At 42.4% G+C, this 25,619-nt stretch overlaps 1 protein-coding gene and 1 long non-coding RNA gene across 5 annotated transcripts in view; both read left to right on the forward strand.

Moving 5' to 3' along the window:
* Window positions 1-25,619, forward strand: part of LOC141370476 (uncharacterized) — a 139,017-nt gene that overhangs the window by 58,855 nt on the left and 54,543 nt on the right. The window contains exons 3-4 of one of the 4 annotated variants that reach the window (XR_012374533.1): window positions 11,187-11,261; window positions 12,183-12,354. The exons of 2 other annotated variants lie outside the window; for them this stretch is intronic. This is a non-coding gene — a long non-coding RNA (uncharacterized lncRNA). Of the gene's footprint in view, window positions 1-4,931; window positions 5,258-11,186; window positions 11,262-12,182; window positions 12,355-25,619 lie in introns of those variants that run through there. One more of the 4 variants, XR_012374530.1, reaches the window with a different exon arrangement.
* On the forward strand, window positions 6,674-7,063 carry LOC112840795 (vacuolar ATPase assembly integral membrane protein VMA21-like). The gene has a single exon (XM_025894305.2). It carries the CDS (start codon window positions 6,739-6,741, stop codon window positions 7,042-7,044), a length of 306 nt encoding a protein of 101 aa, XP_025750090.1. The 5' UTR covers window positions 6,674-6,738; the 3' UTR covers window positions 7,045-7,063.

Here is a 25,619-nt window from a genome sequence, read left to right on the forward strand (position 1 = left end):
CATTTGGTCAAGGAACTGATAGAAATGGAAGAGTTACTTACTGCAAAACACCCAGTCTCTGCTCATTTAAAACCACTGATCTTCCTATTTCTCTGTTACTGGCAGATAATCCACCATCTTGGGTGGGGTGAGCATGAAACCACCACCTAATATCTCACTAGGGGAGGGGAGTGACCACAGGATGTCAGCCTCCGTGTCGGAAGAGTGGCAAATATTTAGCAAGGAGGGTTTCACATTTGCTTATCTGAGAAGTGCTCCACGTCTGTACCATGCTGCTGAAATGAGAGTTAAGATCTCTTTCGTCAAGCCTCCCCCACTGACCCTATATGCTGACAAGATTTTTAAACACAATCCATGTCTTGGTATTAATCACACTCATATTTATAGTGGCTCATATTTGTTAGCTGTAGTTAGTCCGGCATCGTGCCTGACACATACTTTATCTCAGTTATTCCTCATTGTAATCTTTTGAGGTAAGCATTTTCTCCTTTCACATGAAAAAACTGGTTCGGAGAGGGTAAATGGCTTGCTCAGGTTAATTTAACTAATAAATACAAATGCCAGGATTCGGGCCCAATTGAATGTCTATTTCTCTTTACTCCCTTACCCACCACCCCAAACACTTGAATCCCAGTCCAGAATCAAGGGAACCATGCTCAGAGCATCCTTCCTCGCCTACGTGTTCACTCCTGTCCATTGTTTGTGGCCTTTTCTATCTCCTACATAGGATTTCAGTTCCTGTGAAGGAAAGAGAACTTACTCATCTTTGTGTTTCTCCCCAGAGAATAGAACATAGTCGTTCTCAATAAGTACATTTTAAGTGAAAACACACACACACGAACCAGAATACAGAGCTATCACTAGAATTTCTGACTCCTACTTCAGAATTACAGAAAGGCTCCCATTTTAAAATTAATAATGAATCAAATCATCTTATCGTGCCTATGTGATAGTAGCCATAGAGTGATGAAACAATGAAACCCCCCCTTTTTTTTATTGCAGCTCCAAATTGCACATCCTTTAGCTATCCAAAGCCAGAGAGAATAAAATCTTCCCATCCTTAGTGTGACACTCAAAAGTAGTTGAGCAGAGACATGCCGTTGCTTGAATACGGGTGGAAGAACTTGTAACTCTGCACAAATACCGAGGCTTCCCCAGACTCACAAGAAGCTGGTGGGAACTCGTTGTTCACAACACATGGGAGGAAATCTCTCCCCTTTATACAAGGTTGGCCTCACTTGGAGCAGTTGCAGATTGAGAGACAGAGTTCTTGGCCTTAGTATTTAAGACTCTGACACCTGAAAGTCATCATTCCAGTTGGAATGGAAGCCACACGGAACGAATAGGTATGGACGATCAGCAGGCCAGGGAAGCAAGACTGACATGGCGGTAACAACTCTCCACATTCATACAGTGCTTCCTATATCCCAGGCGCTTCCTTACATTATTTGTTTTAATCCTTACAACAGGCTGAGGGGTAGTTACATTTAAAAAGATGTAGAAATGAAGCTTAGAGGACTTAAGTGACTTGCCCAAGACCTCCTTGTTGGTAAATGTAGAGCTGAGGGAATTGAGTTGAGGTCTCTCTGACTCCGAAGTCTAAGCTCTTAACCACTCATGCTAATCATTAACCGTACTTGCCTAACCATTGAATTTGTTCTTGGCGATCAATACTGGAGGCTAAATTCTAGATACGTACTGCATTTTATTTATTGCTTTATTTTTATTTATGTAAAAGCTAAATGTATAGTTCTCATCCTCTAAGATGAATGCTATCATTCTCAACTAATCTTTTAGTTGTCAGCAGAAGTCCGGGCCAACAACCTTCTCTAGATAATATACAGGGACATCTGGATTCCGTGTCTTCAAACTGACAATTTTACTGAAGACACCGATGCCCAGAGTGGGCAGACCAGATAAGCAGCAGCCGTTACAGACTTGAGTCTGATGAAAAATACTACTTACTTCACTTAAATTTGTAGACTGTGTTATGGCTACCAGGCATGTCATGTATATTCTTTTATTTGATCCTAAGGAAAATTGTGAGGTAGATAAGGTATGTAATATTATCTCTATTATACAGATGAAGAGGCACACCCAGAATTATTATCCTATTAAGTTCTAGGCTTGAGAATCCAAATCCCAAATAAATGAACTTCTAGCCCTTTTAACCCTTCAAAAATACAGATGAAACTGGGCTCAAATCTTGACTCTACCACACATCTCTTGGAGCCTGCAGTTTTCTCCTCTGTCAAATAAGCGATGAGGATGTCTACTTCACAGGACTGTGAAACTAGATCAAGTAATGTAGGTAAAACCCTTTCAATAAAGAAGTGAACAGAACAGATGTAGATCCCGTCCTCATGGATCGGAATGGTAGGAGGTGAAAAAACAAACGTTCAGTGATTACACAACTTGACGATCAAGTGACAATAATCGTAAGTGTTATAAAGGAAAAGACAGAACACTCTGTAGGCGTACCATAGGGTGAGCTATCCTCCCGTGTGGCTGAGGGCAGGCCTCTCTTGGCCGTGACAGCCAAACTGAGACCTGAAGGATGAGTGGCAGTTAGCGAAGTGGGGGGCGGGGGCAGGTGTGGGTTGTAGCAGAGAGTGTTCCAGGCATGAGGAGCATCAGTGAAGCATGGATGAAGAAGCTTGGTGACCTTGAGGATCAGAGAAATGACTTCTGTGGCTGGAGTGTAAGGAGCTCCAGGAAAAACGATGTGAAAGGATGCTGGAGAAATAGGCAATCTCCAGGCCATGTGGAGCCTTGCAAGACAAGTTAAAATTCTTGAACTTTAACCCAGGAGCAATGAGAGTCATGGAAGGGCTTTAAGCAAGAGGCAACATTAGATGAAAGCTTTAAAAAGTCCAGTTCCAAAAAATAAAAAAATAAAAATAAATAAATAAAAAGTCCAGTTCCAAACTAGGGAAAGCTGGCATCTTTTTAAAAGCTTTCTTTTCTTTTTTTAAATAAACACATCTTTAGTACCCCTTATATTGCAACAGTGATATAGACTGTGCATTTGAAATATAAAATGAAAAGATTTAGACTGGGGCAAGTACCAGCCCCACCCTCTACTACTTTCAGGATCTAGGACAAGTCACCTCAAAGACTATCTCTGCTCTTGCTACCTAACACGGTTTCTTCTCTAAGCAAAAGTTAACCTGCAGATCTTAAAAGTACTTTGAGAACCAGTGTACACACTTCTGGGAAGCTCATTTATTCATTGTTTTTGTCAAACAAATATTTATTAAGCATCAGCCACATGCCCAGCATCATATTAGGTACTGGGGGTTCAGAGGTGGATAAGATACAGACCCTATACTTTAAGAACTCACAGTTTGGGGTAGACATAGGCCAGAAAAAAAAAAATAAGTAATCACTATGTTGTACACCTGAAAGCAAGATAACATTGTGTGTCAACTGTACTCCAATTTAAAAATTTTTAAATAAAATAAAAAGGGATGGAAGAAAATACATCCATACATCCATACATAAAAAGTAATGACAATAAAATGGGATCTACTACAAGAGAAGAAGCAGGGAGGGAGTTATTTACAGAGCTTAGAGTCAAGGAAAATTTTTAGTGGAGGTGATATGCACATAGTATGTGCTTAATACATGTTAAGTAATACATGTTGAATGAAAAGTTTGAGCTGTCTTTTTCCCCCAAATTTATTGATATATAATTGGCATATAACATTGTGTGAGTTTAAGATATACCATGTGTTGATTTAATACACTTCTATGTTGCAAATGATTACCATAACATTGTTTTTTTTAAGATTATGTCTATTTAGAGAGAGAGAGAGAGAGAGTGAGAATGTGAGCGGGGGAGGGGAAGGCAGAGGGAGAGGGAGAATCTCAAGCGGACTCTGCGCAGAGTGCAGAGCCTAACACTGGGCTAGATCTCACAACCCTGAGACCTGAGCCGAAATCAAGACTCTGGAGACTCAACTGACTGAGCCACTCAGGTGCACCTACTACGATCACATTATTGAGCTGAGTCGTAAAGGATGAAGGGAAGCCTACCAGACAATAAGAGGAGTAGGGCATGAATAAGATCACAGATACCGTAAAAGTGACCTTTTCATATATTACTTTATCAGCAGTCAGCTGGATAGGTTGAAAGGGAGAGATTGTAGGTAAGGAGACCAAGTGAAAACCTGGGGCAATAATCCAGGTGAAAGGTACAAAGGACTTACTGTTCCCTCAGGAGTAATGGTGGCTGTACTCAGTTTGCTTGACACTAAGTTTTACTTGGTAGTACAGTGTATGGCTTGTAAGTGTTAATACATCTTCCCATGAATGGATGTCTGTTCACCTTCACGGGGGTAGAGACCATGTCATCTACTGAAATCCTTGTAACGCTAATGCTATGCTCTGTATCCATATGCACCCATCAAAACTTGGGTTGACAGTTGGATTCACTGAGTTACGGTGGGAGTGGGGCAGCTGGAACAAGAGAAGTGGGAGAGGGCGCCTGGGTGGCTCAGTTGGTTAAGTGACTGCCTTCGGCTCAGGTCATGATCCTGGAGTCCCAGGATCGAGTCCCACATCGGGCTCCCTGCTCAGCAGGGAGTCTGCTTCTCCCTCTGACCCTCTTCCCTCTCGTGCTCTCTGTCTCTCATTCTCTCTTTCTCAAATAAATAAATAAAATCTTTAAAAAAAAGAGAGAGAGAGAGAAGTGGGAGAGTACTCCCCATCTGCCATGCACCACAAGCACTCTTCCCTCCTATAAGGCAACATCTTAAATTCAGCCAAACCTCCTTCTTATTTTCCCCCAAAAGCTTGTTATGTCCTTTTCCTTGTTCGGTCGCATCCATCTACCCTAGCTAGAAACCTCAAGATAACATTGGAAGCCAAGAACAAAGCTAGGGGGCAAAATCATTTTTCAGGCTTTTAAGAACTGTATTTTCTTCCAGGATCTTCCAAAAGAGTTTTGCCTCTCATTCATACATAGAAGGAAGTCAGTGGGATCCTAAGATTCAACAATGCTACTTCTCTGAATCTACCCTAAAGACACACTCCCAAGTGTACATGAAGAAGCATGTATAAGTGTATTTTATATAAGAGATAAAAAGTGGAAACTGCCAGGGGCGCCTGGGTGGCTCAGTCGTTAAGCATCTGCCTTCGGCTCAGGTCATGATCCCAGGGTCCTCGGATCAAGCATCTGGCTCCCTGCTCAGCGGGAAGCCTGCTTCTCCCTCTCCCACTCTCCCTGCCGGTGTTCCCTCTCTCGCTGCATCTCTCTCTGTCAAATAAACAAATAAAATCTTAAAAAAAAAAAAAGTGGAATAGCCTAAAAGTCAATTCATCCAACACATGCTAATAAACCACGTTCTGTTCGTGACACAAAATACTAGACAACAGCCAAAATAAACGAAGTAGATCTGTAAGTGTTAATGCAGCAAGCACTCCAAAATTGATTAAGTGAGAAAGGCAATTTGAGGAATGATAGGTCTTATACCATTGGTGTGCAAAATAACCACCAATGAGCCAAAACTTTGAAATAGTAATTTATTCCTTACAGCTATATACATATGCACTAAATGCATAAAAAATGGTCTGGGAGAATATGTACAAAACTACATACAGGGCGCCTGGGTGGCTCAGTCGTTAAGCATCTGCCTTCGGCTCAGGTCCTAATCCCAGGGTCCTGGGATGGAGCCCCGCATCGGGCTCCCTGCTCTGCAGGAAGCCTGCTTCTCCCTCTTCTACTCCCCCTGCTTGTGCTCCCTCTCTTGCTGTGTCTCTCTCTGTCAAATAAATAAATAAAATCTTAAAAAAAAAAAAACTACATACAAATCTGGTAACAGTGGTTACCTCTGGGAAGGTGGGTTGGGAACCAGGACTGGGAATGACGGTCAAAGAAATTTAGCGTTCTCTGTATTTAAAATTTTTTTTCACAAGTGTAATAGTGCATTTATGATTTAATGGAAGAATTTTTTTTAATTTTTTTGAAGATTTTTTATTTATTTAACAGAGAGAGACACAGCAAGAGAGGGAACACGGTGGGGGGGGGGGAGTGGGAGAGGGAGAAGCCAAGCAGGGAGCCCTGATGCGGGGCTCGATCCCAGGACTCCAGGATCATGACCTGAGCTGAAGGCAGATGCTTGACGACTGAGCCACCCAGGCGCCCCTGAAAGCATTTTTTTAAGGTAAGAAAATCATTAAGGATGTGCAGTACTATTTTTAGTAGTGAAAAGTTTGAACTACCTAATAGCGATAGAAATATTATTAAATAAATCATGGTACAATCCACATGGCAGAACTTAATAAAAATGTTCATTTTTATGTTTGCAGATGTAAAGAAGTTAGTAATTCATAGTTCCACTTAAAAGGAACTACATACTAATTATGATGTTCTGAATTATCCCATTTTTGTTAACAAATACATATAAAAAAGTTTCAGATAATTTTTTATAAAAGGTATATAGTTGTTTCTACATCAATGGGATTCTGCTTGTGTTTTGCTTCTGTATACCCTAATTTTTCCCTAAGGAATAAGTGTGTAATAAGAAAAATTGTATTTTAAAAAACGTCAACAAAATGAGGGAATTGAACTGGGGAAAGGTAAGAGGAAAAAATGCGTAATGGTGTTTGGGAATAAGAAACTAGGGAAAAGGGCACTTCCGGCGTGGCATGCCTCTACCGGTCGCCTGTCGAGTGGAGGGAGTGCGGTACCGAGGCCAGCCCGCCCCCAGCATCTGCTGCGGGCGCGGCTACACCATGGAGAGCCTTGATAAAAGGGCGCCGAATGCGGTGCAGCCGCCCGACCTCAGAAATGAAAGTTCACTGGCATCTACCCTGAAGACGCTCCTGTTCTTCACAGCTCTAATGATCACTGTACCTATTGGGTTATATTTCACGACTAAATCTTATGTTTTTGAAGGCGCCTTTGGGATGTCCAATAGGGACAGCTATTTTTATGCTGCTATTGTTGCGGTGGTCGCCGTCCATGTGGTGTTTGCCCTCTTTCTTTATGTGGCCTGGAATGAAGGCTCACGACAATGGCGTGAAGGCAAACAGGATTAAATTGGACATCACCTTTTGATAGCATTAAATTGATTTTTTAAAAATGATAAATGTGTCTGGGATATTGATGATTTCAATAAAGTTGAGAACATGTTAAAATCAAAAAAAAAGAAAGTAGAGAAAAGATGTTTCAGGATTTTTTTAAAGAGATTTTTTTTTTCCAGAGAGAGTTAAGGGGAAAAATATTTTTGTTCTCAGAGTTTTTCAGTATACTTTCCAAGCCATCAAGTTTCTAAATATAACCAAAGATGATGATTTTACAAGCAAGCCAATATAAACATAGTAGATGTTTATATTTCTACATTAACAACATGACATTGGAGCTGCAAAAAGTTTTTTCAAATTGGCTATATTTTATTTTTCTAAAAAAAATAAGTCCCCTTTTGAGTCCCCTTTTAAAATATAACACCATCCCCACCCCGCCATGGCTTTAAATTTCAAGAGAAGTCAGAATTTAGGATGGAGGACAGAGGGGTGGAGGAGCAGGAGGGAGGAGGGGGGTTAAGCATTTGGGCAGCAGGGGGAGGGGGAGGACTTTTTGCAGAGCCTTACCTAAAAGTAGTACTGCGTAGACTTTAATGTATATTTGGATCATCTAGGGATCTGGTGAAAGTGCAAGTCTAGGATGGGACTCCCGGATGATGCCCAGGCTCCTGGTCCATGGACAACTTGGAGCAACAAGGCCTTGGAGTCAGGGAATTTGCTCTTCCACCCTGGTCCGTCTGCGTTTCACTGGCCATGACTTCTTTCTTTCTAACCTAACATTTTTTTGTCAGGATACCCAATAGCAGAAGCTTTTCAGAAAGTCATCTTACCATATACAAGGTCCAGTTTAAGGCCCTGTGCATGGAAGTGAGGAAAATGGGAAACAGAATAGGGAATGGGCAAGAGCCCCTGAGACACAAATGTTATTTGTTAGCAAGGGTGTGGCATTATGGAAAAAGCCCTGGACCGGTTGTCAGAAGACCTGGCTTCATTAACCAGCTGTGTGCCTTTGTGCCAGTCACTTCTCTCCAGTCTTCCGTCTCTTTTCCTGTCAAAAGAATTGGTCTACCTTGCTTCTAAAATCTTTCTGGCTCTGACACTTGAGGAGTCTATAAAGAGAGCCTGTATCAACAGGAGGGAAGAAAAGAAAGATGTGCCACCACACACATAGCTGCTAAGGATCCTGTACATGTGGTATCATAATGGAAGAATTTTCCCCTTGTCTGCCCAGATGCAGAAATGTTGGAGTGAGAGACTGGGAAGCATGCCTAGTATGAAATCCTAGTACCCTGACTTCCTGGTTTTGGCAATTTAGTCTTGGGAATCTGTCCCAGCCTCTGTAAAGTAAGACAGACCATGAAAACAGGCCCTCTAAGAACTTCAGTGTGGCTCTGGCAGCCTTCAGATTCTAAGGTCCTCAATCCTTGGGGCCACCCTCATGTTTTACCTCATTCCCCTACACTGATCAGCAGCCAAATTCTGAAGCCACTTGAGCTTACAGTCCCAGCCAAATGGCCCTGCTGCCTTCCTGTTTGTGAAAGCCTCCAATTCCCAGCCTGTGGCCAAATCCAATTTTTGCAGCAACTCAACCGTTCCCCCAAGATCACCCTCTGGACTTGAGTCTGCCACATGCTGCAGACTCTTTTTGGGCCTATAGCAGCCAAGCCTAAGGGAATTGGAAAGGCCAGATGGTGACACTTCTTTCTCTACATTTAAAGTGAGGCTCGGCCCCTAGTTTGATAAGCACAGGGTGGGAAAGGGAACTGCTGTGGTGAGATTACCTAGACTCTGGGGCAATCTCCTACAGTTCCGCCTCAACCCCAACAGACCTGCACTCTTCACCCTTTCACTTACGCAACGGGCCTATGGCTATTCTAGCAAAGACTCCCAAATCATCCATAAGCATGCTAGCTTCAGACTGCTTCCTGTGGTTTAAGGGCAGGCAGCCTCCATCCATGTTCCTGGGACCTCTGTCCCCCAGCAGACATTCACTCAGGGCATGGCCTCCTGAGGCATCCATTTGAGATGCAGGGACCCTGTGGGCTGCGAGAGGAGTTATTTTTCCCTCCGGCCCCAGCCTAGGCTGTGCTGAATGATGGGGCTGGCTAGCACAAAGACTGCTTTTTATAATGTTGGTCCTTGGTATTTTTGGTGTCTGGAAAGAGCTTCCTTTCCTCCCACAGTTAATTAGCAGCACAAGAGCATTTCCCTTTCCTCAACAGAAAGTCTGTCCCTGCCCCTGGGGCCAGGCAGAGGGGTGGCAGGTGTGGTGTCTAAACCCTCCCTGAGGTTAACCTCAAACTTCAGCTTAGAGCCACACTTGATGAGAAGCAAAGTGAAAAGCAGGGTTAGCTTCCATTGGGGCAGAGTCGGCAAGTGGGCACAGGCCCCTGGCAAGCCAGGGGATTATTTTCTAGTCTCCCAATCAGGTGAGGGGACAGGAGAAGGGGGTGGGAACCAATGTGTGTTTGACACGTTTGTGAATTGTTCCTATAACAAAGACTTTAAAAAAAAACAAAACAAACAAACAAAAAAAAACAGAGTGGAGCTTTATATATGTGAATGAGAGGCTCACAGAAGGACCTATTGTCAGGAGGAAAAATTGCATGAGTAATTGTGCATGACTTCAGTCTTCCCAGTAGAAATGTTAGGCGTGTTAAGGATGAATTGTGGACATTCCAGTGTTTTCAGCACGGGGAATAGAGAGGAGGGAATTCCTAGGAGGTGAGGAGGCAGGTTGTCTAGCAAGGCAGGGGAGGCAAGAACCTAAAAAGCTCTTCCTCCACTTTTCTTGCTGGTTCCCATTCTTCTCTACTTAATTAAGGTACCACCTCCTCCAGGAAGCCTTCCTGCCCCTACCTCCTTCTCTCACCTCCCACTTTAGGTGTCCTTGATAGGTATCTACTGTCTTATCATTATTTACTAGACCATGATACTACTGATAGTTTAGAGAGCAGTGGGCGTGGACCCCAGCACCGGATTCCACCACTTGCTAAATGTATAACTCTGGCCAAATTACTTAATCTCTCTGTGTCTCAGTTTCCTCATCTATAAATGGGAGTAATAGCTACCTTCTAGGGTTGTTATCAGGATTAAATGTGTTAATACATATAAGGCACATAAAACAGTTCCTGACATATGGTATGCACTCAATAAATATTAGCAATTATTATTTTTATTTGTATCCCCAGTAGTTAACACAATTTGTAATATATCATGGGGCAGTGGTTTTTCAACCCTTGTATGTATTATCATTGCTTGAGCAGCTTTAAAAATATATGAATCTGGGCACCATCGGTCTAGGAGTAAAAACTGATCGTGGTATTTGGGGAAAGTTCCCAGGTACTTTTATTTTGCCTCCAAAGTCGTAGGTGCTCAATGAATAAATGAATAGATGAACCAAATGGGATCAGAAGGAACCAACGCAGGTGACACCATCCTTAGGAATGTCAAAGCATGATTCTGTCCCCTTCAGAAAGTTTGTTATTTCCTGAGGCAGACTTCCAGAGAATGATATGACAGTGAATGTAATGGAATACATGAAAGAATATAATTCTCATCATCTCAACATACTGCTCTATTGAAGAAGCAGAAAAACGATTAGCTAGAGCTAATATTAGAGATCAATAGGTATTTCCTCCTGCGCTCTCTCTTGTTTATGCAGACTCATTGCTCAGAGAATTGCCATAACAACTCCAACCAGAGCTGAACTTTGACCTTTCCTCCGATTTTAATTCCGACTTGCCACCAAGTCTTTAATTCAGTGGACTGAATGTAAGAAAACATTTAAAGACCCCAAATAAAGCATTTCTGCCCCTGTAATGTACAGTTGCAATATGTTGTTATTATAGCATATTGTAATTAGTTGTTTTATCGAGTTGGTTTACAAAATTTAAACTGACTGCGGCTTGTAAAACAGGAAATCAGGCATCTCATAATGGAAATAATGAACTATAGCCAGGGTTCTTACTCTCAAGGCCCATATATATTAATGGGGGAAGTAAAGATAAACATACTGAAAACTAGAGAAAATGAATACAGCAGAGACATTTAAAAATAATATGTAGCGGGATAAAGTGGTCTTGGAGTCAGATTTAGGCCTATTTCTTATTAGCCATCTGACCTCAATTAATTCAATTAACCTTCCTGAATTTCAGCTCCCTCATCAACCAAATGTGGATTCTGATGCTTATGTTACAAGATTGTTGTGAGGCTTCAGAGCGATACTATACGTAAGTGTCTGGCACTTTTTATTAAATGAAATCATCTTAATGAACAAAGAGCTATATTCCAGCAGCACAATTTGTTGTCAGCAATTTCATTATCAAGAGGAAAGATCATATGGAACAGGACTCAAATCAAAATGGAGAACTAAACATGAACATAGACCCACCCTACCACCATAAATCCCTTAAAAGACAGAAATGATAGCAGAAAAAGCAGCAGAAATTATGATAAAAATCTGGATAGAAAGCAGTTAGGATCACACAGACAGACAACTCAGGATGAGTATTAACATACTCCAAAACACTCGTAAGGTAAATTTCTTTGAAGGTGGGGACAGGGAATCTCCTAGCTGAGAGGAAGCAAATAGAAAGAATACGAGGGGTTGGAAAGCACTCGTCAGGATTACTCATCTTTAAACTGCCCTGTGCACAACAGACCTCTCCTCTTCCCTCCACTTCAGGGAGCTATAGGTCAGGGGTAGGGGTCAGGAGGGTGGACTAAAACACAAAGCTTCACTCTAAGAAAGGAAATCCCCTGTCTGGGGAGGGTGTCTGCTGGTGTGTAAGGGCCTGTGAGAAAAGCAGGGCTGGAAGTAATCCTATCCAACTTCCATGGACACAGAGAGGAAAAAGGCAAAGCTGTTCCTGCCCAGCCTGTCAATTGTGGCTTCACTGAAGTAAAGGCCTCCATATTTTGGCATCTGGGGATGGGCAAAGGACCAAGTGGGGAGGAGGGTTGTCCCCTAGCCTGCCTCTCTGCCTGCTCTAAGCACCTTATTGGGAAGTCTGCAGTCAAAATGACCTACTCACAGAGTCCCTAGGTAACCCTCCATTCACCAAAGGAGACTAGAGGGGAAACGGACAGCTCAAAACTGAAGTGAAAACTTAAACAAAATACCTGCTAATTAGTCCATTCTTCAAACATAGATATGATGAAAAACCAAGGATCACCAGATAGCTGAAGAAATTCAAACAGCTCTAAAGAAAAGGATTAAGATGAACAAACTGAGAGACGCCTGGGTGGTTCAGTTGGTTAAGCGTCTCCCTTCGGCTCAGGTCATGATCTTGGGGTCCTGGGATCAAGCCCTGCACCAGGCTTCCCTGCTCAGGGGGGAGTCTATTTCTCCCTCTCCCTCTGCCCCTCTACTACTCTGCTGTGCTTTCTCCCTCTCATTCTCTCTCTTGTGCTCTCTCTCAAATAAATAAATAAAATTTTTAAAATATATATAAACAAACTGAAAACTGACTCCGGAGAAAAGACAGATAAAGGAACAGAAAAGAACAGTTAAAAAATTCTAACAAAAATAAATAAATAAAATAAAAAAATCTAAATAGCATCATCCTTCAAAAGATCCGTGAGGATATTGTAGCAGGCTGCTATGAAAAAGAAACAACAAACAAACAAGGAATTAAAATTTATGTTAGTAAAACTAAAAAAACAGTAGATGGGATGAATAATAAGATGGCTGTGGCAAAAACTGGGGATGTTAAGAAGTGTGAGGAGATGTTCCTGAATATATAGAAACGATCAGGAATGGAAAATTTGAGAGAAAAATTGAGAGACTACTAGGGACTGAATTGTGTTCCCCTCAAATTCATATATTGAAGCCCTAAACTCGGTGTGACTGTATCTGGAGATAGGCCCTGTGAGGAGGTGATAAAGATTAAATGAGGTCAATTCAGTAATTCAGTGGGGCTGGTGCCTTTATACAAAGAGGAAGAGACACCACAGCTATCTCTCTGCCATGTGAGGACACAGCAAGGACACGGCCAGAAGGCAACTGTCTACAAGCCAGGAAGAGAGCCCTCACTGGAAACTGAATTGCCTAGCATCTTGATCTTAGCCTCCAAAATTGTGAGAAAATAAATTTCTGTTGTGTAAGCCACCCAGAATATGGTATTTGGTTATGACAGCCGAGCAGAGTAATACAGAGTAATACAGAGACACAAAGGATCGATTCAGAAGAGCCTCCTTTCATTCAAAAGAAATGCCAGGAAAGAACTGAGAATTGGTGGGGAGGAGATCCACAAAGAAATAGTAAAAGAAAACTTCCCCAACCCGAAGAAAGTCTTCAATACTTCACAGGGCCTGCTAAGAGGCAGGCAAGGAACATTTTCAAAGATGCTTACTTAGACAAATACTTGGGATGTTTCAGAGCCAAAAAGAAAAAGAAAAAACTCTAAAAGTATTCAAAGAAGAAAAACAGGTTACCTACAAGGAACAAAAATGAACTGGCTGTCAGATTTCTGAAAGGTTACTCTGAATGCTGGACAACAATGAAGCAATCACTTCAAACGTGGAAAGAAAATAATTTTGACCTGGAATTATGTACCATGCTAGCTAAACTAGCTTTCCAATGAGGTAGCAAAATCAATACCTTTTCTTTTTACCCTCCAGGTCTTCAAAAGTGAGTAAACTTGATGAAATCCAACACTAGCAAGGTTTTAGGGAAAATGACCCCCTCAGACTCCATGGGAGTGTCATTTGATACTGCCGTTTTGACAGGGCTACTTGAAAGTATGTATCAACATTTTTTTTTTTTCCAGCTATCTAACCTGGAGAAGAGCTTTTACAAATGCACAGAAGGCTTGTCTAGCACTGTGGGGTCAGTGGTGCAGATCCTGGAGTCAGAGTGCTTTGTTCAAATCCCAGCTCTGCTACTTATTAGTTATGAGACTTTGGGTAAGATTACCTTAGTGCCTCTCCAGTGAAATGAGGATGATAATATGTACTCCCTATTTCATAGGGTTGTTCTGAGAATTGAGTGAGTTACTACATGCAAAGTGCTTAGAACAGATCTTTGTACAGACTAAGCATTTGATAAATGAGTATTATTGTCATGTATTATAAAGAGAAGTTAGATGTTATCTTAGGACATTAGACAGTAAAATACTTCCTATTTTGTGCCACTGGAAATACATTATGCTGCAGTGTTTGATGTGGCACAATATTGGAGGACCTAATATCTATAAATAGGAGAATGGTACAACTATACTATGGAATACTAGGCAGCCGTTAATAAAAAGGTGGTAGAATTATACTAACTCTATGTGCTATCAAGGTAAGATCCCAAGGACATATTGCTAAATGAAGGTGAGGAAGGATAAGCAAATTGCTGAACAATATATATAGATTATCCCATTAAAAAAATACATGAATGTACATATTGCACATGTTACACAGAGGCATACCACCATAGAGCAAAGCAGGGGGAGCTGTCTGTCCTGAGTGCAGGCAGTAAGGGGATATAGCAACTGAGGATAATTTAAAACAATAATTTTAGGGGCGCCTGGGTGACTCAGTCGGTTAAGTGTCTGCCTTCGGCTCAGGTCATTATCTCAGGGTCCTGGGATGGAGCCCCGCATCGGGCTCCCTGCTCAGCAGCGAGTCTGCTTCTCCTTCTTCCTCTGCCTCTCCCCACTGCTCCTGCTCTCTCTCTCTCTGTATCACTTTGTCTCAAATGAATAAATAAAAAATTCTTTAAAAAACAAAACAATAATTTTAAGGAATAACTTGAAAACAATAATAGATGACAATAAAATCTATTTAATCTGCTTCTTATTATCACCACGAACAATGGAAACAAACAATGTCAGTGATAAAACGCTCCTCCAGCCAGGGCAGTCAGCTCTTCCTGTCCCCCCAGCCTGTAATCCTGGATGCTATTGCAGCTTCCCAAGTGCATAGAAAACCTTAGAGCAGAAACTGATGGTACGGACTAAATAGGATAATTTACAGAAGGAAGTGGAGTTAAGTTGGGGGGGGGGGCATGAGCAGGATTTTTACTTTTCACTTGCTACTCATTTAAACTTTTTTTTGCCAAGAATATATTTACTTATAGTTTGCACTTCTATAGTTAACACTTTTTTAATTTAAAAAAATAACATGGTAGACAAAAAGATTTATTACAGGAAGTCAGAAAAAATGGAAGCCAACAATAGCCTATAACCATTCCTCCAAATATTTTAGATTATGGAATATGGGTTAGGTATGGTGACTGCATTTTCAGAACTAAAAATTGGAAGCCAGTGTCTGCCAAAGAATTTTTGGTACAACTTCTGAGTAGGAGAGGCAGCCTAGGACATCCAATCTGGGTGCCAATAAAATGGAATTTCTGGGACCATCTGATGGTTTATTATTACAAATAGACTGTCTGAAACCAGGTCTGTCCACGAATCCCTAATCCCACTCCATTTTGGGATCCTTTTGGAAATGAACTCCTCCTGATAGGATATCAGCTTAAAACCTAGCATTCAGCCTGCCTTACCCTGACTTCCCCCAGTTCAAGGCCTTAAAGCCTTTGCTCCCCCTGAGCTCTGCCAGGAGAGCAGGCGGAGTACTCCTAACTTCTCAGTTGCCACAGCAGCATCCCCAGGCACCCTGTCTGTCCTCACCTGAAAAGGCAGCTGTTTTCCTGACTCTCTATCAGCCCCCTACTAGCCTACCCACCCCCAGCCCAGTCACCTTCTGCAACCCCCACAATCCCTCCCACCCTCTCCACCCCACTCCTTGTGTGTCGCTGAGCCAGTCTGGCCTGGGTTACTGATACCAATCCTGCTGATACTAGCACAGGCAATTCCAGGCACAGGATAAGCTGAGGCTGTGAAAATGAAATGGTTGGGTACAGAAAGGAGGAGGGTGATAGACCCAGAGAAACAGGAAAGAATGCTCCTCCAGCCAGGGCAGTCAGCTCTGCCAGGAAACCAGACTGACATGAGCTGAGTGGAAAAGAGAAGTTGGAGCAGGTCTCACAGAATATCTTGGGGCCAGTTAAGGAAGTGGGAGAGAAGTAAGTCAAGGTAAATGCATGAGTATTCATCACTGAGAAGGACCAAATGAAAGGCCCCCATAGGCCCCAGAGCATTCTGTGGGGAACAGGGAAAGAATGTGTGTCAGGAAGATGTGCTCCCCACCCTGGCTGTGTGACATCAAGCAAGTTCCTTAATCCCCTGAGCTTTATCTGTAAAGTTGGGGTCCTTCTAAACATTAAATGGATTTAGGTAGGTAAGACTCTCAGGCCAGCATTCAGTAAAGCTGAATTTCTTTCTCCTTTCATCAAAATGTTGATGGTGACGATGAAAACTTACCTGCACCCTCTCACTACCCACTCCATCCTCAGTGTGAGCAGTGGACACACTAAATAATAGTGAATTATGATAGCTAACATTGGTTGAGGGCATATTATTTGCAAGCTTTATTCTAAACTCTTTGCAGCATTACCTCAATCCTCACAACCCTACAAAGGAGATAATATTAGTAGTCCTAGTTTACAAGTGAGAAAGTCAAGTCTCAAAGAAGTAATTCGCCCAAGATACATAGCTAATAAGAGGCAGAACCAGGATGAAAATCCAGCTCTAATTGCAAAATCCATGCTCTTTACCACTGCATTGTATTCCTTCCCACTAGTAAGGCAGAAAATAGAGAAAAGGTTAAACAACTAAAGGTCCTGTCCAAGGCATTGATGAAGATCAGTAGGAGGATTCCTGTTACCCTGTTTCCCTGCATGAAAGCAGCTGCTGTAGGAAGCTTCCCAGAGAGTTCCCATCTGATCCAGAAGAGACGCCACTGCTGAAATGAAGTCATAACCCCCTCCCCAACTGCCAGAGATGGGTGGTGACATCCGAAAGCAAGCAGATCACATATGTAACCAGTGCAAATAAAGCTGTAGGCAAGGGCATTGCCTCGTGTTATGAAAGTATCTTGCAATAAAGAATGTGGTAACTGAGTCCAAACAGAAGGGTGATGACTTGGCAGGCAGTCTGGAACAAGCCAAGTTAAAGTTTGCCCATGTGTCTACAGCTCTGTCCACCCTGATTTTAAATGCTCCATACTGATTCTGTGGGCAGAAAGCCCTGGGATGAGAAAGGTCTGAAGGAGATGCTGCCTGGGGAAGGCCAAAGTACCCAACAAGCAAAAGAAATTACTAGTTAATTTAGTAATGCCAATGACATTAGAGGATTTCATTAATGTAGCAGTCAGCACCACCACTTCATTTATTCACTCATTCATGTATTTATCCAGGGGACATTTATAGAAAGCCTACTGTGCTCCAGGCCCTGTGCTAGGTGCTGGGACATTATAAAGAGTCCCCAGGAGCTTACAGGGAAGTCAGGAGATGGTAGAAAGCAGGCTCTTCTGATACAATCAGGTAAAACTCTGCTATGGGTGAGGGCCTGCCATATGCAACCATGCTGTCTGTCCTCCCTGCAAGGAGGTGATTATGCCAATGGGAGTTGGGAAATACCTCCTACAATGTGCAAGCCAGAAAAGGACTTTAAGAAGTAGTCCAACTCCCTCACTGTGTTAAGAAGGAAGCCATGGGCCTGCGTTGTAAAAAAGGATATACTGCAAATCAAGACTACCACAGTTTGGGGCGCCTGGGTGGCTCAGTCATTAAGCGTCTGCCTTCGGCTCGGGTCCTGGTTCCAGGGTCCTGGGATCAATCCCCACATTGGGCTCTCTGCTCGGCGGGAAGCCTGCTTCTCCCTCTCCTACTCCCCCTGCTTGTGTTCCCTCTCTCACTGTGTCTCTCTCTGTCAAATAAATAAAATCTTAAAAAAAAAAAGACTACCATAGTTTATATCAACTGAATGGCTCTATCACAAGTGCTGCAGGAATTTAGGGGCAACAAGCATCACTGTGAGTCAAAGAAGGCTTCCTGGAAGAGGTGGAACTTAAACTGGGCTTTCCTGGAAAAATAAGGGATGTGTGTATGTGTGTGTATGAAAGAGAGAGAGAGAGAAAGGGAAACACCTGGTTTTTAGATATTCATCAAATTGCTCCTTAAGACTATTTAATTTTCTTTTATCTGGTTTGTTAACTACCCAAAGTCCTTAAGATCTGAAATTTTTTGTTTGTGTGTTTGAGAAGATCTGCTACCAGATATGATAGGATTAGCTATACAGGCTTCGGAGTCTGACAGACCTGGTGTCAAATCCACACTCCACCATTTTCTAATTGTGTGACCTTGGTTTCCTCATCTGTTAAATGGGGATAATAATGCCTACCGTAGGACTGTGGTGAGTGTTAAATGAAGTAATATACATAAAGCATATAGCATAGCATTTCCTGACACTCAGGAAACACAAAGCATAGCTTCTTAAATGTTGTGATAATTACTTACCTGCATGGACCTTATAACATGTACAGTGTATTCTGTATTCATTCAGTTTCTGTTAATTCTTTTATCAAACAGTTAGGCACACTGCCAGACACCATGCTAGATGTGGGACAAGCTGTGTACCAGACAGACATTTTCCCTGCCTGCTCAGGGCAGTTTAAAGGGATGTGAGACACATAAACACACAATTGTGGTACAATGTGAGTTGCACTGTAATAGGGGTGGGTACTACTGATTGTTGGTCAGCTCTGGGAAGGCTATGAACTTTAAGGGCCATACTAGGGCCTTTGGAGAACTGACCTACCAGGATGCAGTTGCTCTGAAGACATAACTGGAAGATGCTCCCACCAGCAAAGTCATTACCACTTCTTTTTTATTAAGTTTTTTGTTTTAATTCCAGTATAGTTAATATACAGTGTTATATTACTTTCAGGTGTATGATATAGTGATTCAACAATTCTATACATTACTCAGTGCTCATCATGATAATTGTACTCTAAATCACCTTCACCTGTTTCATCCTTCCCCCTCCCCGCACCTCCCCTTTCGTAACCATCAGTTTGTTCTCTATAGTTAAGAGTGTGTCTTGTTTTCTCTCTCTCTCTCTTTTACCCTTTGCTTGTTTGTTTTGTTTCTCAAATTCCACATATGAGTGAGATACGGTATTTGTCTTTCTCTGACTGACTTATTTTCTTAGCATTATACTCTTTAGCTCCAACCATGTTGTTGCAAATGGCAAGATTTCCATCTTTTTTATGGCTGAATAATAATCCATCATACTTCTTCTTTATCCATTCATCTATCCATGGACAGTTGGGCTGCTTCCATGATTGGGCAGATAATGCTACAATAAACATAAGGGTGCACATATCCCTTTGAATTAGTGTTTTTATATTTTTTGGGTAAATACCCAGTAGCATAATTACTGAATCATAGGGTTGTTCTGTTTTTAACTTTTTGAGGAAACTCCGTACTATCTTCCACAGTGGCCACACCAGTTTGCATTCCCAGCTACAGTGCATGAGGGTTTCCTTTTCTCCACATCCTCACCAATAGCTGTTGTTTTCTTGTGTTGTTAATTTTAGCCATTCTGACAGATGTGAGGTGATGTCTTGTTGTAGTTTGATTTGTATCTTTCTGATGATAAGTGATACTGAGCATCTTTTCATGATTCTGTTGGCCATTTGGATGTCTTCTTTGGAAAAATGTTCAGGTCTTCTGTGCATTTTTTTAGTTGGATTATTTGTTTTTTGAGGTGTTGAGTTGTATCAGTCCTTTATATATTTTGGCTACTAACCCTTGATTGGATACATCATTTGCAAATATCTTCTTCCATTCAGTAGGTTGCCTTTTAGTTTTGTTGACTGTTTGCTGTGCAGAAGCTTTTTATTTTGATGAGTCATTACCACTTCTTGATAGTTCTGTGTTTGCTCTATATTTTGTACAATGTCATTTCTACCTAATAGCAGAATAATCTGGATAGAAAAGGAAATTTTCTCTTACTAGTCCAGCATTCAGCAGAAACTACAAGAAGCAGTAAAAATACACCCGAGGTTAAGCTCTAGACAATTTTCCTGGCTCCTCTCTCCTAGTGTGTTTAGTACCTGTGGCAGCAAGCATCCAAAATGGGTCCCAATGATCCCCACCTCCTGCAAGTTACACCCTCGTGTAGTGCCCTTCTGCACTGTACCATGTTTGGTCTTTGTGACCAATAGAAAATGGTAAAGTGATAGCATGCCACCTCTAAGATTAGGTTATACTCTTGGATGCTCTCTCACACATGCTCTCTTTCTCTTGGATGACTTCCCTTGGAGAAAGTCATATCTTGAGCAGACCTCACATGGCAAGGAACTGAAGCCTCCTGCCAACAGCCACATGAGTGAGCTTAGAAGTGGATTCTCCAGCCCTAGTCAAGTCTTCAAAGACTATGGCCTTGGCCAACAGCTTGACCTCATGAACTACCTAGCTAAGGCATTCCCAGATTCCTGAGTCCTAGAATATATGTGAGATAATAAATGCTTGTTGTTTTAAGCTACTTGGTGTTGGGGTAATTTGCTTTGCAGCAATAGATAACTAATACAGTGCCCCTCTTCTATGCTTCCCTGTCATGGCACTTACCACACTGTGTTGTAATTACTTGTGTATGCTTCCATCTCCTCCACAGACTGTGAGCTTAATGGATACTGTGTCTTATTGTCTTTGGATTGTCATCACTTGGAACATGCCTAGTCCATAGCAGATGGTCAAAAAACTTTGTTAGATGAATAACTTGCCTTTGTATAGCACATTAAAATTTATGAAGCACTGATGCACTCATATAGTCTTCATGGCACCCCTAGAAGATAACTACTGATATTATCCCCACTGAACAGATGAGAAAATTGAGGCTCAGTGACTCAATTATCTCATAGCCAATGGTTAATAAAACCAGGACTCAAACCCAAGTAATCCAATTCCTAGTCTATGCTCCTTCCTCCAAACCAACCTGCTCTTCATTTAGCTTATGGGGGAAGAGGGTAGGAGAAAAATTATTCTAAAGAATGGAGTGCTGTCCAGTCATGATGGAGCTCCATAGAAAGGGCAGTGGACAAGAATATGGCTCATTTATGAATAGGCCAGGTCTCTGTGGGCCTTCCCCACACCACACATGCAATATTTCACTTAATCATCACAAACCCAAAGTAGGAAATCAATCGTTATTATTCCCACTTCACAGATGAGGAAACCAAGGCAAGATCTCATATATTAAATTGTAGAGCTAGGACTCAGGCAAATGTATTCAAACTCCTAGTTCAAGGCTCTTCTTGTAAAACTCAGACTGCTTCCTTTTCCTAGTCCTGGACAGCTGGGTTTGGGGCCCAGATAGAATGCCTGATTCCAGCAGGGATAGACTGGGCAAGATATCACAGAGTCCCAGACAATGAGCAGACATGACTAATGCAAGGACACTACCTGTGTGGCTATATTACACTTCACCGTCATGCTGAGCTCCAGTCACTGATTTTCAGACCCAAGGTCCAAGGTTTCATAGGATCCCTTTTATCAAAGAAGGGAGATATGCCACTATTGTGGTTAGAGTCATTTTCAGTTTGCACATCTTTAAAATGGGGAAAATAATTGTAGTAATGGTGAGATGAGATGATGTATGTAAAATGGCTGGCATGTAATAGGTGCTCACAAGCATGTAAATATTCTGCTCCCTTCCGGCTCTATTCCTATGGGACGTTTTTAGGACAGGAGCACATAGTGTTTTGTGAGTCTCTCTTCTTCCCATAAGCTGAAGTCTTAGCAGCAACAGTGGAAAGCAAAGGGAGAAGAGAATATTTCTGAGGGCTCTGTGCAGTCTCCAGCCTGAAGGGTGCTCTGCAGTGGGATTTCTGCTTTATGTCAGCTGTGCAGTGGGGAAGGAAGACCTCCATTCTTTGAGGGCAGGTATCATGCTGAGGAGAAGAAGCCCCAGCTGTTCTGTGGGATCTAGTGGAATGTGCCTTGGGGCTGCCTGACGCCTTGCTGGGTTGGGTAAACTTGGCCTGTTGGTTTCCATCCAAGAGACCTTTCACCTTGAGGGTTCAGTGACCAGAAAAACATTCCAGAAGCCAATAATTTTTCATTCTCCAGGGAGCCAGGGAACAGACAGTTTCTGGGCTGGACACTGGGGACAAACCCATGAGAGGGCCTCTGTGCTGAGGACTCCATCTAATCCCAGGAAATGCAGTCCTGGTTCCATGTGCTAGAAGACACAGCTTCCTGCCAGGAAAAGGATCTGGGCTTTGTCTTCATGCACGCCAGCATTTAGATGTGACTGTCTAGGGTTTCATGGATGGGTTGCGGAGATGGCCAGTCCCCAGGTGGAAATCAGAGTGAGCCTGACTCTTGCAATCCTGTTCAATGAAATTCAGAGCAATTAAACAACCAAGTGAGAACCTACCAGGTGGAAGTAGGCGACATTGTGGAAAGGCCATGGGCTTTGAAGTTGGAGTCTTCATTTGAATCCTAGCTCTACCATCTACTAAGTATGACTTGGGAAGGATATTTAACCTCTTTAGGCCTCAGTTTCTTTATCTGTAAACTAAGAGAAATAAAGTAATGGTAATGCCTGCTCTGCAGGGCTGAGGTAAGGACTGAATGAAGTTGTCATATGTAAAGGGTAGAGAAAAGTGCCTGCTGCCTGATCAGTGCTCAATAAACCAATCTTTATTATTACATTTCATGTGGAGATGGATGAGAAGTGAAAACAGCCACAGTAAGGAAGACAGTACATGTAATCTTCGATATAACTCCTTTGATTTTTTTGACCAGCATATACTGGGGAACCTCCTAAGTGCTAATGACTAGGGATATAGGAACAATGGCCCCAACCTATAAGAACTAAGAATTTTGTACCTGAGATGGATAAGTAAGCAAACAATTTCTATCGAACTTACAAGTGGTCTAAGATAAAGGATAGAAAATGCTGTCAGAGCAGAGTGGAGGAGGTGCTCACATTACCTGAAGGAGTCAAAGAGGCCTTGCTGAGGAAACAACCATTGGCCTCCATTGGCTAAGTCTTGAAAGATGAATAAGCAGGTGTTCACTAGGTGAAATGAGTGTAGAAGAACACATTGCTGACATTGGGGACAGTGTGTGGCAGAAACATGGAGGCATGAAAGAGTTTGATTAGAGGAATGGGAACCATGGAGTCACTGGATGGAAGAGACATGATAAAAGACCATCAACCTTGAGAGATACTAAAAAGACCTTGTTTGCCTGCTGAAGGGCTAGGACTTTGCCCTGGAGGCAAAGGGGGTTTTAAAGTAAAAAAAACAAGGGGCACCTGGGTGGCTCAGTTGTTAAGCATCTGCCTTCGGCTCAGGTCATGATCCCAGGGTCCTGGGATCGAGCCCCACATCGGGCTCTCTACTCCGCGGGAAGCCTGCTTCTCCCTCTCCCATTCTCCCTGCTTGTGTTCCCTCTCTCACTGTGTCTCTCTCTGTCAAATAAATAAATAAAATCTTTAAAAAAAAGTAAAAAAACAAGATGATTAATTTGTTTTCAGGAAAGATAACTGGGTGGCGGATGGGGTGCAAAGGGGAAAGACTAGAGGCTGGGAGACTGGAAGCATATGAAGATAAGAAGCTCATCTCGGTTACATAATCAGGAAGTTGGTGGGGTCTCAGGAAGAGAGGCTAGACCTCTTGGCTCCTAGTGTGAGCTTTTTCGATTAGATTGCTCCTCCTGTCACATCTTTGAAACCTGCCTACTAAGCAAACCTTGACCTAAAATTACAGTGCTCACTGTGAACCGGAAAATAAAGCATGCCAGATCGCAACTAGTTTGATTTGGACCAAGGCACATGCTCTTTATCCATGGTTCATCACAGCATTAAAATAGTTCAACATTTTTCTGAGCATTTACTCCCTGAGGTCTGTACTCCTAAGGAGAATGCAAATTCTTCTTGACTTGGGCCAGTCATTTATCCATTTGCTCAATTCATCCATCCATTTATCCATCCACAGAACCACAGAAATATATCCTCAGCTACTGTATTCTAGTCTGGCTAAGTCCTGGGGATAGAGAGATGGAAGGCAATCTCTGCCCTCAGAAAGCTCAGCCTACTGAAGGGGGAGACCAAAAAGTAAATAGACAGGGACAATCCAGTGTGGTGGGTGCTCATATAATGAGAGAGAGGTACTAACTGCTATGGGAGCTTGGAACAGGCACACTTAATAGTCTGAGCCATCGGGGAAGTAGAGGACACTTGTTGAAGCCTTGAAGGGCAAAGAAGAGGGTGCAGAGGTACTCTGATTAGAACGAAGAGCATATGCTGCTTGAGGTTACAGTGCAGTGGCAGAAATGATTAGAATTCGAGAATTCAAGGGTCTTCTAGCCCCGAAACCAAACACATGCTTTGCCTATTTTAATCAAATAAACCACATTAATCCAGATTTAACTGATGGCTTCCTTCTGGTACCTCACTGCACAAGAGTAAGCCAGTGCCCAGTTTTCCCCAAATTACCAAATAGGCAAAGTTTGCTTGGTGGCTTCTGACGTCCTCTTCCAGTGCCCGTCTCAGGACACCTCAAACTCTGGCCCTAGTACGCTAAATTGTTCCTCCAAGAACCAAGAGCCCTCTTCAACCACCTCCCCTCCCACCCCCCCCAGGAGCCCAGGCTCCCAGTCTATCTACTCTCACTCATTTCTCTATCAAGTCTTAGCTTGTGGGACAAATTCTGTCCAGCTTTTGGATAGTGTTACCTTGTGAACCTGAACGGCTACCATGCACTTGACTTGTTCATAACCACTAGCCAGCTTAAAGCATTCCCCCGTCAGAGATATCTGTACTCAACATTGTCTTTCCTCACTTTACTTATCCTCTGTGAGAGATAGGACTTCATCATTCCTCTACTGTGGTTTTCTATGAAATCCCTTTCTCTGGGATCAGCTCCTACTTCTCCCACAGCCCCATACGTAGAAAAGCTCTATCATCACACTTCTCAAACATACAGAGTTTTAACCATCTCCCTATTTTTGTCTTCCTACAAGACAAAAAGCTCTGGTCTTACTTTTCTTTCCCCAATTCCTGCACTTAGTGGCACGAATAAGCATTGGATGAACAAATGAATTAGTAAGGGAATGGACTGCAGTCTCTGGAACAAACTTCTGCCAATGGAATGCCACTCTAGACGTAAGAATGCAAACGTAAGAGGCAGGCCGGAGAACCAACTTTGGAGACTTTCAGTACCCCTCTGTTATAGGCCACTGCCTGCTTTGCCTGGGTCTAAGGTTAGTTGTGAGAAAAGAAATGATATCCCTGAGAGCAGAGAGAAGGCAGTATCTTCTACCTTAATTTCTTCCCAGGCCCATTTCTGTGGGCCTGTGATACTTTGTATGGCTCTTACTCACGAACTTGGAAGTATTAATGACGACATACCAGGAGATGATCCTCTACTTGACCTGAATTATGTTTTAACATTAATGCTGTGAAATTTCACAGAGGAGAAGAACTACACTGAAGTTAATACTCGCTAAAAAGAAAATGAGTAGTCCCTGGTTTATTATTAGAAAAATCCCAGCCTTTGGTCTGAATCGTTTTCCAGTTTTACTGAGAGATAATTGCCATACACCACTATATAGGTTTCAGAGGTGTACAGCGTGATGGTTTGATTTACATATATTGTGATGTGCTGACCACACTAAGTTCAGCTAACATCTATCTGCTAATATAGATACAGGAAGAAGAAAAGAATAAAGGGGAGGGGTGCCT

The sequence above is a fragment of the Callorhinus ursinus genome, unplaced genomic scaffold (assembly GCF_003265705.2).
Source record: "Callorhinus ursinus isolate GAN/ISIS: 27379988/994484 unplaced genomic scaffold, GSC_fseal_2.0 scaffold35, whole genome shotgun sequence".
NCBI lineage: Eukaryota > Metazoa > Chordata > Mammalia > Carnivora > Otariidae > Callorhinus > Callorhinus ursinus.